We start from the raw sequence: 11,469 nt of genomic DNA, 5'->3' as shown, positions 1-11,469 counted from the left end.
CAATTGGCCTTCACTTTTTCTTTTTTTATAGTTTTTGAATTATTTGCCTTCTTCTTTTTCTGTCTCTTTCCAGATTTAAATGGAGGTCACTGACCCCCATCTAAAAAAAACAAATGCTCTGTAAGGCTTAACATGTATTGTTATTGCTACTTTTTATTACTGATCATTCTATTCAGGCCTCTCCTATTCTCCTGAAATTGCAGTTGTTGTTGTTGTGCTCTGTTGGCATCAACAGAGCTGTTGCTATGGTAACAAATATAGCCATTATGACATCAAAGTTACTATGGTAACTAACTGGACATTATGACATCATCAACAGGTGAAAGCAATTATCCCATTATGACATCGTCAACAGGTGATAGCAAGTAACATTATGACATCATCAACAGCTGGCTTAATACTGGTATTTACCAGTTCTGAGCTCAGTTTGTCTTTAGATATTCACAAGACCAAACCTTATTTTATTCTTTAACCTTTATTTTCAAATATACCTTAAGTTTTTTATTCAATCAAATTTTTCAAATGCAAGAAGATTTAAAAAGAAACATTTACAGACTACAGAGAAGTAAACTTGATAAGATTCATCGATTAGACCATTTTTCTGGCTCTATAACGAGGAGAACTGTGAGTATACAAGATAATAATTGACTTTAACTCTATATTCCAAAGTTAGATTGGGACAGATGAGCAACTGCTTTATCATAGACATTCACTGATACATAGAATAACACTAAATAAATACAGAGGGGAAGAAACTTCAAATGATAAGACCCCCTAAGATCTTAGTGGTCCAATGGGCACAATGTAGGAAAAAACTGCCTTTTTAAATAGCCAGTGTGGCTCAGCCTTTTCAGTTAACTTTTAGTACGGTATAGAACGGCCCCAATCTAAGCAACTTTTCAATTGGATTTCATGATTTATTTTGTTCATCCCTTTTGATTTATTTGCCACCTTCTTCTGACTCTTTCTAACTTTCAAATGGGGGTCACTGACCCCATCTAAAAACAAGTGCAAGGCTACAAATATATAGTTAATTCTACTTTTTATTATTCATCTCTCCTATTAATATTTCAGTCTCTTATGCCAATTAATGCATGGTTGCTAGAGTAATTTGAACCCTAGCAACCAGATTGTTATACATATATATATATAATAAAAAGCAAAATAACTCAAAAGCTACAAATAATAAAAAACCTTTCCCTCTTTAGGAAAGTGGCGACAAGTTGGTGATTTCGATTAGTGGGAGTTAGATATTCATAGGTTGGGTTTACCCTTGGGTCTAGCCTGTGCAGGCATTACATTATGTTCTACCATTTATTTACATGATATTAATAATAAACCCTTTTCTTCCGTACAGCAGAAGAAGCGCGAGATCTGTGCAGCAGTGATGGCTCCCAGATACAATTATTTCATCTACATTTTGATAATCATTGGAATGTTGATACAGTCGTGTAATTGTGCACCAGGTAAATGTCATAATTCTAACGGATTTCCCTCTAGTGACACAAATGTGTTTAAAGCCATATATACCCCTTTACTGGCCACTAGTAAGCTACGTGGCTGTTCAATGCCGAACCGCTTGCGTGTGACTATAGAGACTGTTTAGCGACTGTAACTGTACACTGCTTTTACTCTCTTTCAGCTATGCAAATCCGAAATTTCAAAGTTTTGCAAACACACCTGACCCTGAAGCCAGGTACCCGGCGCCTGGTACCCTGTAAATTTCTACCAGTCCATCCGCTAGACATGACTAAAGTAAAACTGGAATGGGGTAAACTCTCTTTAGAGGAAGGAAGATACACCCCTATCATCCAACTGAACAGCGAGGGAATCAGAAGGAACCCAGAGATCGGCCACAGATTTGGGCTCTTTGTACCTCTTGTAAAGAAAGGCAACTGCACCTTGATTATCGATCCCGTCGACGCCAAAGACACGGGCGTTTATGAAGTATGGATGGCACTAGATGGCAGCTTGCACGAAGCCTATCCCAAAACCACAATTACCATTTCAGACCAAAAGCAAGCCTCAGGTGAGCTCTACATGCATCACTTTATACTATTTCTATTCTTTATAATATGGAAGTGATAATATTTCTTATATAGTTGTGGTGTTGTAAATATCAGCCGTCACTTACCCGTCTTTCTTTTTATATAGGTGCCTCCCGTGCCAACGTTAAACCGACTGTAATGGCGACATCCATAATGAGTACAACTGCTGCCTCCAACCAAACTGATTTTTTTGTTATGCTACTTGATCATAAACACGGGAGGACTACGATTATTGTAGTGATAGCAGTACTATCATTCCTGTCCGTAGCGGCACTGATAACAACCGTTATGTGGTAAGTCAGACAAGTGACTGGAGTTTTAAATGAGTTGTTCACCTTTAAATTAACGTTTACTATGATGTACAGAGTGATATTCTGAGACAATTTGCAATCGGTTTTCTTTTTTTTTATTTGTGGTTTTTGAGTTATCTTTTTAGTCAGCAACTCTCCAGTTTGCGGTTTCAGCAGTCTGGTTGCTAGGGTCCAAACTACCCTAGCAACCATGCATTGAGACTGGAATATGAATAGGAGAGGACTTGAATAGAAATATGAGTAATACAAAGTAGCTTTGAGGCCTTACAGAGCATTTGTTATTAGATGGGGTCAGTGACCCCTATTTGAAGGCCTAAAAGCATAAAAATAAAGCAAAAAGATAAAAAATAAATAATGAAGACCAATTGAAACATTGCTTAGAAATAACCATTGTATAAGTAAAAGTTAACTTAAAGATAAACTACCCATTTAAAGAAATTTCTTTTCCAGCAGCTTAGAATTACAAGTGTCCTATTAAGGAAGCGTTCAGCAACCTTACAGTTTCTTTTCTTTCTACAGTTGTATCTATTTTCTTGATGATGATGATGATGATGATGAAAGCACGGATGTTGAAGCCCCAAAGGAGGACACCCCCAAAGCAGCTCAATGGTTTGTAATGTGCAGAATATTTGCTTTATTCCCTAAAGCTTTTGATTCTATACATTTGTATGTAACAGAAATAAAAACAGGGGAATGTGTGTGTGGGGTGGAATAGTCTAGCACAGGCCTTTAAAGAATTCATTTATTACAACTTATTTAGCAACATACAAGTTTGCTCTTATTTCAGTAAAGAAGATGATTGGGAATTTTCTATAGAATTAAAGCGAGTTGCTTTATTGGGTTATTTGTCTGATAAAAGTCCCTCTTATTCTGAAGAGTATTAGAATGTATTGTCCTTATTTTGTTTGCAGGAAGGATAGTGTCCAAATTGAGGATGAGACAACGACTGACAGTCAGAGCGAAACGGAGGAAGAGAAATCTATGAAGGATAGTGTCCATATTGAGGATGAGACAACGACTGACAGTGAGAGCGAAGAGGAGGAAGAGAAATCTATGAAGGATAGTGTCCATATTGAGGATGAGACAACCAGTGATAGATCGAAGGAAGAGGAGGAAGCGAAATTTACGTCCGCTGAATCGGAGTCTGATAAATCCGATGATTTGGAGTCTGATAAATCCGATGATTGGGAGACTTATAAATCCAAAAAATCCGCCTCAGAATATGAAAGCGAAACGAGTTCAGAAGAGGAATCAAGTGAGAAACTCGGTTAGGCGGATGAAAGTGACTAAGAAGACTTGACATGTTTAATCAGCCTCAGCGGATATATTTTCAAAATAAATAAATTTATCCTGTACCAAAAATATTTGTGGAATACAGTCGTTTTTATTTCAGCTTTTATTATTAGTGACTAATGTGGAGTCTTGGGGGTATCGACGATGCATTTGTTTGAATTTCTTGGGAATGGAAGACATACCATGACATTTAAAAAGATACACTAAGGGGCAGATTTATCAAAGGTCAAGGTGAATTTTCAAATTCAAAAAATCTGAATTTCGAGCTATTTCCCATCTAAAACCTGCTGAATTGCTGTTTTAGCCTATGGGGGACCTTCTAGAACCTATTTGGAGTCAATTGCTGGACTTTCAAAAATCAGAGTTTTTTGGGGGAAAACGTAGATTTTGAAATCGGCCAAATAGGGACCTTTTCAGCCAAAAAACCTTCGACTTAATTTCAGTTGGTCTTTTTGAATTCAAATTTTGAAGTTTTTCAATTTTGAAATTTGACCCTTGATAAATATGCCCCTAACAGTTTCAAAACAATACATTTCAGGGGCCATGTCCGATTACTAGGGTTGCCACCTTTTAAAAAAAAAAATAAATGACCGGCCAGTGGTGTGGGTGGGATCTAAAGGGGCGGGCCGTGATGGAAAAAGAAGCCGAAGAAAATGTACGTTTTCACCGGCGGGCTTTTGTAAATGGTATTACAAATTACCGGCAGCTACATTGCCGGTAAATGGCTGCTGGGCGGCATAGGTACAGGTAGGGCTTTGTCAGTATTGATTGATATGGGCTCAAGCCTCATTGGCTGCTGGCACATGTACAGATGGGGGGACTTGGGGACAATTAATTATTGATACATAATGGCTGCAGGCACAGGTACTGATGGGGGGCTTGAGGCAACATTGATGGCTAATGGCTGCTGGCACAGTCATAGGGGCAATATTGATGGCTATCATATTGGCTCCTGGCACAGGTACAGATGGGGGGAGCTTGGGCCTTGGTGTCAATATTGATGCATAATAGCTGCTGACATGGCACAGGTCCAGATGGGGGACTTGGGCCTTGGGCAATATTGATGCATAATGGCTACTGGCACAGGTACATGGGGGCAGTGTGATGGCTGCTGGCAATGTTGCATTGGGGCAAAGTGATGGCTGCTGGCACAGGTACATGACACCATAACGTGACAATTAACGGGTGTCAGTAAGTGCTTTTTTCAGATTGATATTTATATAAATGAAAAGTTTCATTCAATAATAAAAAACCATAATGGTAAGGTAGGAAATACTAATGCAGGACGGCGCTGATTGGAATCCTTGCAGGCCCGGACTGGCAATCTGTGGGTTCTGGCAAATGCCAAAGGGGCTGCTATAAAGTCCAATAGAAAGTCAGTATTTAGTGGGCTGGTGGGGGCTGATTGAGCCTCTGTGTACCTGAAATGCCAGGACCTATTTTAATTCTCAGTCCGGACCTGAACCCTTGCCTAGGGTGCCAAACTACCTTGGCCCGGCCCTGCTGGCCAGACACCAAATAAAGTGATTAATAAAGAATGAACTCCTCTCTGGAGCCGATAGCAGATGACAAATGATTGATAAAACATATAGCCTTTCTCACAATGATCCGGCTGCAAGGGCCGTCTCTTTTACAAGACTTGAACATCAGAAAGATATACTTGTTAATTGCCAAATGAATGTAGGGGACAAAGATACTAAAAGTTTACTATAGGCTTTTGCAGTGCCGTGTGGTATTTGCCTCTGCAGAGCAAAGTTATATGGCGGTGTATAGTGGTGATTATCGTGATCAACTTGCTAGATGGGGCTGATCAAATTAATTAATCAGGGGTTTATTGCACTGTTAAAAAGGTGGTTAACATTGAAGTTAGTATGTGATAGAATGGTCAATTCTAAGCAATGTTTCAATTGGCCTTCACTTTTTCTTTTTTTATAGTTTTTGAATTATTTGCCTTCTTCTTTTTCTGTCTCTTTCCAGATTTAAATGGAGGTCACTGACCCCCATCTAAAAAAAACAAATGCTCTGTAAGGCTTAACATGTATTGTTATTGCTACTTTTTATTACTGATCATTCTATTCAGGCCTCTCCTATTCTCCTGATATTGCAGTTGTTGTTGTTGTGCTCTGTTGGCATCAACAGAGCTGTTGCTATGGTAACAAATATAGCCATTATGACATCAAAGTTACTATGGTAACTAACTGGACATTATGACATCATCAACAGGTGAAAGCAATTATCCCATTATGACATCGTCAACAGGTGATAGCAAGTAACATTATGACATCATCAACAGCTGGCTTAATACTGGTATTTACCAGTTGTGAGCTCAGTTTGTCTTTAGATATTCACAAGACCAAACCTTATTTTATTCTTTAACCTATATTTTCAAATATACCTTAAGTTTTTTATTCAATCAAATTTTTCAAATGCAAGAAGATTTAAAAAGAAACATTTACAGACTACAGAGAAGTAAACTTGATAAGATTCATCGATTAGACCATTTTTCTGGCTCTATAACGAGGAGAACTGTGAGTATACAAGATAATAATTGACTTTAACTCTATATTCCAAAGTTAGATTGGGACAGATGAGCAACTGCTTTATCATAGACATTCACTGATACATAGAATAACACTAAATAAATACAGAGGGGAAGAAACTTCAAATGATAAGACCCCCTAAGATCTTAGTGGTCCAATGGGCACAATGTAGGAAAAAACTGCCTTTTTAAATAGCCAGTGTGGCTCAGCCTTTTCAGTTAACTTTTAGTACGGTATAGAACGGCCCCAATCTAAGCAACTTTTCAATTGGATTTCATGATTTATTTTGTTCATCCCTTTTGATTTATTTGCCACCTTCTTCTGACTCTTTCCAACTTTCAAATGGGGGTCACTGACCCCATCTAAAAACAAGTGCAAGGCTACAAATATATAGTTAATTCTACTTTTTATTATTCATCTCTCCTATTAATATTTCAGTCTCTTATGCCAATTAATGCATGGTTGCTAGAGTAATTTGAACCCTAGCAACCAGATTGTTATACATATATATATATATATATATATATAATAAAGCAAAATAACTCAAAAGCTACAAATAATAAAAAACCTTTCCCTCTTTAGGAAAGTGGCGACAAGTTGGTGATTTCGATTAGTGGGAGTTAGATATTCATAGGTTGGGTTTACCCTTGGGTCTAGCCTGTGCAGGCATTACATTATGTTCTACCATTTATTTACATGATATTAATAATAAACCCTTTTCTTCCGTACAGCAGAAGAAGCGCGAGATCTGTGCAGCAGTGATGGCTCCCAGATACAATTATTTCATCTACATTTTGATAATCATTGGAATGTTGATACAGTCGTGTAATTGTGCACCAGGTAAATGTCGTAATTCTAACGGATTTCCCTCTAGTGACACAAATGTGTTTAAAGCCATATATACCCCTTTATTGGCCACTAGTAAGCTACGCGGCTGTTCAATGCCGAACCTCTTGCGTGTGACTATAGAGAATGTTTAGCGACTGTAACTGTACACTGCTTTTTACTCTCTTTCAGCTATGCAAATCCGAAATTTCAAAGTTTTGCAAACACACCTGACCCTGAAGCCAGGTACCCGGCGCCTGGTACCCTGTAAATTTCTACCAGTCCATCCGCTAGACATGACTAAAGTAAAACTGGAATGGGGTAAACTCTCTTTAGAGGAAGGAAGATACACCCCTATCATCCAACTGAATAGCGAGGGAATCAGAAGGAACCCAGAGATCGGCCACAGATTTGGGCTCTTTGTACCTCTTGTAAAGAAAGGCAACTGCACCTTGATTATCGATCCCGTCGACGCCAAAGACACGGGCGTTTATGAAGTATGGATGGCACTAGATGGCAGTTTGCACGAAGCCTATCCCAAAACCACAATTACCATTTCAGACCAAAAGCAAGCCTCAGGTGAGCTCTACATGCATCACTTTATACTATTTCTATTCTTTATAATATGGAAGTGATAATATTTCTTATATAGTTGTGGTGTTGTAAATATCAGCCGTCACTTACCCGTCTTTCTTTTTATATAGGTGCCTCCCGTGCCAACGTTAAACCGACTGTAATGGCGACATCCATAATGAGTACAACTGCTGCCTCCAACCAAACTGATTTTTTTGTTATGCTACTTGATCATAAACACGGGAGGACTACGATTATTGTAGTGATAGCAGTACTATCATTCCTGTCCGTAGCGGCACTGATAACAACCGTTATGTGGTAAGTCAGACAAGTGACTGGAGTTTTAAATGAGTTGTTCACCTTTAAATTAACGTTTACTATGATGTACAGAGTGATATTCTGAGACAATTTGCAATCGGTTTTCTTTTTTTTTATTTGTGGTTTTTGAGTTATCTTTTTAGTCAGCAACTCTCCAGTTTGCGGTTTCAGCAATCTGGTTGCTAGGGTCCAAACTACCCTAGCAACCATGCATTGAGACTGGAATATGAATAGGAGAGGACTTGAATAGAAATATGAGTAATACAAAGTAGCTTTGAGGCCTTACAGAGCATTTGTTATTAGATGGGGTCAGTGACCCCTATTTGAAGGCCTAAAAGCATAAAAATAAAGCAAAAAGATAAAAAATAAATAATGAAGACCAATTGAAACATTGCTTAGAAATAACCATTGTATAAGTAAAAGTTAACTTAAAGATAAACTACCCATTTAAAGAAATTTCTTTTCCAGCAGCTTAGAATTACAAGTGTCCTATTAAGGAAGCGTTCAGCAACCTTACAGTTTCTTTTCTTTCTACAGTTGTATCTATTTTCTTGATGATGATGATGATGATGATGATGATGAAAGCACGGATGTTGAAGCCCCAAAGGAGGACACCCCCAAAGCAGCTCAATGGTTTGTAATGTGCAGAATATTTGCTTTATTCCCTAAAGCTTTTGATTCTATACATTTGTATCTAACAGAAATAAAAACAGGGGAATGTGTGTGGGGTGGAATAGTCTAGCACAGGCCTTTAAAGAATTCATTTATTACAACTTATTTAGCAACATACAAGTTTGCTCTTATTTCAGTAAAGAAGATGATTGGGAATTTTCTATAGAATTAAAGCGAGTTGCTTTATTGGGTTATTTGTCTGATAAAAGTCCCTCTTATTCTGAAGAGTATTAGAATGTATTGTCCTTATTTTGTTTGCAGGAAGGATAGTGTCCAAATTGAGGATGAGACAACGACTGACAGTCAGAGCGAAACGGAGGAAGAGAAATCTATGAAGGATAGTGTCCATATTGAGGATGAGACAACGACTGACAGTCAGAGCGAAACGGAGGAAGAGAAATCTATGAAGGATAGTGTCCATATTGAGGATGAGACAACCAGTGATAGATCGAAGGAAGAGGAGGAAGCAAAATTTACATCTGCTGAATCGGAGTCTGATAAATCCGATGATTTGGAGTCTGATAAATCCGATGATTGGGAGACTTATAAATCCGAAAAATCCGCCTCAGAATATGAAAGAGAAACGAGTTCAGAAGAGGAATCAAGTGAGAAACTCGGTTAGGCGGATGAAAGTGACTAAGAAGACTTGACATGTTTAATCAGCCTCAGCGGATATATCTTCAGAATAAATAAATTTATCATATAACAAAAATATTTGTGGAATACAGTCGTTTTTATTTCAGCGTTTACTATTAGTGACTAATGTGGGTCTTGGGGGTATCGACGATGCATTTGTTTGAATTTCTTGGGAATAGAAGAGATACCATGACATTTAAAAAGATACACTAAGGGGCAGATTTATCAAAGGTCAAGGTGAATTTTCAAACTCAAAAAATTTGAATTTCGAGCTATTTTCCATCTAAAACCTGCTGAATTGCTGTTTTAGCCTATGGAGGACCTTCTAGAGCCTATTTGGAGTCAATTGCTGGACTTTGGAAAATCAAATTTTTTTCGGGGAAAACGTAGATTTCGAAATCGGCCAAATAGGGACCTTTTCAGCCAAAAAACCTTCAACTTAATTTCAGTTGGTCTTTTTGAATTCAAATTTTTAAGTTTTTCAATTTTGAATTTCGACCCTTGATAAATATGCCCCTAACGGTTCCAAAACAATACATTTCAGGGGCCATGTCTCATTACCCTGGGCAGAATTGCACCCGTTAATGCTCATTTAGACAGGACACAGGAGGACCCCACTTGCCTTTACACAAGCCCGGGAAACCTTAATAAAATAAAATAAAGTTGTTATATTGCCCTACACATGATCCCAGTGTATAAGTTATGTGCCATATGTTAGGAAATGTAGGGGGGAAGCCGGTTACCTCCCAAAAAATCACGCTCTTTTTCAGCCTCTCACCCTGTAACAGGAAAAGACACGCGTTTTTTGGCAAAATGTTCAACTATTATTTTTTGGAAGTCCAATCTACTCTATTGCACTTCGCCTGGTCTGAGGTAGCGAAGGCAAGTCTGGTGCAAGAGGGAACGTTCAGTAAATTCCGCATGTTAGTGAATTAGCGTAGTTACGTCCATTCGCCAGAGCGCGACTGCGCCAGGCGTATAGGAGCAAAGTACTGCTAGAGTCTATCTCCTTCGATAGAAAAGTTACGCCAGCGTCCGTTAGTAAATCGGCGAAATACCACATTTTTGCCGCGTTAGTCACTTCACCCTTTAGTGAATTTGCCCCTAACAATTAAGATCACAAGAGAGATTATGATAATGACGACAGACAACGCTTAATGCATTTGCATTGAGGTGGGTGTCAAGTTCAGAAATCAGAGTATGGTGTGAAGATCTCGGCGAGAAAGCAATATAATCCATAACGTGCTGGGATGGGTGGAATTATGTGTCTTCTGTTCTGCTTGAAGAGCTAAAAAACGAGAATACTTCCTACTACTACTACTACTTACTACTATCCTGTGCAGTAACTTTATGTAGAACGTTACATTAGAATAGAGTTGTCCCCTTTAATCCAAGTTGTAAAGAATGGAAATGGGAATTAGATTACATTCTGCCCTCCCCCCCCACCTGCCAGTATTCCTCCCAGTGCCCACAACTCTGAAGATAATATACAGGAACTGTGAAATCATTTAGATCCTTGACAAACACAATGAGTATAGATGTAGCAAAGTACTGCCCAGAGTTGAGAGTGCAGGCTCCTGGCACCCTCAGTACAGGCTCCTGGCACCCTCAGTACAGGCTCCTGGCACCCTCTGTACAGGCTCCTGGCACCCTTAGTAGAGGCTCCTGGCACCCTTAGTAGAGGCTCCTGGCACCCTTAGGGCCTGCCACTTTGTGCTTTATTAGACAGCACTGCCTGGAGTATATCTTGCCTGAATTCCGCCATCTCGTCCCATTACACACCCCTCTATTTAACGAGGGGACTATGCCCAGGGGCCAAGAACAAACTGAACTGCAATAAGCAGGGGCGCTCCACCAATGAGGTGAGTTGAGACACACGCCTCAGTCAGCAGCGCCCCCTCTGGTTGCCAGGGGCAGCAGAAATGGTAACTATCGCTCCTGGTAACTAAGAGCTGAATTTCTGTTTTTTAACCAGGAAATTCAGCTCTTCTAGGGCAGAGAGCGCAATTGCGCTCTCTCCACTAGCGACTGGACCGCCCACGACCCCCTCTGGCGTGACGTGGACCACGCGACCCCCTCTAGCGCTGGAAGTTTGAGTGCTGTGGGTGCCGAGGGGTGGGAGTTGGCAGAATGAAGGCTGCCTCAGGTGGCAAAATGGAAAGGAACGCCGCTGGCAATATGATCTCATATATTTTATTTTTATATTAAGTCAAGTCTGTTGAATACTTATTTAGAGGATTCCGTAAGCAAATA

The 11,469-nt window shown here is 39.3% G+C and overlaps 2 protein-coding genes across 2 annotated transcripts; both read left to right on the top strand.

Moving 5' to 3' along the window:
* Positions 1-1,744: 1,744 nt before the first annotated feature.
* On the top strand, positions 1,745-3,902 carry LOC121398153. Its single transcript, XM_041576853.1, has 4 exons — positions 1,745-2,029; positions 2,155-2,341; positions 2,879-2,968; positions 3,271-3,902. Exons 1-4 carry the CDS (start codon positions 1,747-1,749, stop codon positions 3,629-3,631), a joined length of 921 nt encoding a protein of 306 aa, XP_041432787.1. The 5' UTR covers positions 1,745-1,746; the 3' UTR covers positions 3,632-3,902.
* A 1,860-nt stretch (positions 3,903-5,762) lies between these two features.
* Positions 5,763-9,273, top strand: LOC121398373. The gene is made up of 6 exons (XM_041577558.1): positions 5,763-6,180; positions 6,924-7,032; positions 7,210-7,596; positions 7,722-7,908; positions 8,446-8,541; positions 8,842-9,273. Exons 1-6 carry the CDS (start codon positions 6,079-6,081, stop codon positions 9,200-9,202), a joined length of 1,242 nt encoding a protein of 413 aa, XP_041433492.1. The 5' UTR covers positions 5,763-6,078; the 3' UTR covers positions 9,203-9,273.
* Positions 9,274-11,469: the final 2,196 nt, after the last annotated feature.

Source organism: Xenopus laevis, chromosome 9_10L, assembly GCF_017654675.1.
Source record: "Xenopus laevis strain J_2021 chromosome 9_10L, Xenopus_laevis_v10.1, whole genome shotgun sequence".
Lineage (NCBI taxonomy): Eukaryota > Metazoa > Chordata > Amphibia > Anura > Pipidae > Xenopus > Xenopus laevis.
This window is presented reverse-complemented; position numbering and strand designations above follow the sequence as displayed.

Coding starts and splice junctions, on each gene's coding strand:
- LOC121398153 (XM_041576853.1), top strand. CDS start 1,747: ATGACTAAAGTAAAACTGGAATGGGGTAAACTCTCTTTAGAGGAAGGA. Junction 2,342..2,878: donor CTGATAACAACCGTTATGTG/GTAAGTCAGACA, acceptor TTCTTTCTACAG/TTGTATCTATTTTCTTGATG. Junction 2,969..3,270: donor ACCCCCAAAGCAGCTCAATG/GTTTGTAATGTG, acceptor TTTTGTTTGCAG/GAAGGATAGTGTCCAAATTG.
- LOC121398373 (XM_041577558.1), top strand. CDS start 6,079: ATGCAAGAAGATTTAAAAAGAAACATTTACAGACTACAGAGAAGTAAA. Junction 7,033..7,209: donor GTCGTGTAATTGTGCACCAG/GTAAATGTCGTA, acceptor ACTCTCTTTCAG/CTATGCAAATCCGAAATTTC. Junction 7,597..7,721: donor AGACCAAAAGCAAGCCTCAG/GTGAGCTCTACA, acceptor CTTTTTATATAG/GTGCCTCCCGTGCCAACGTT.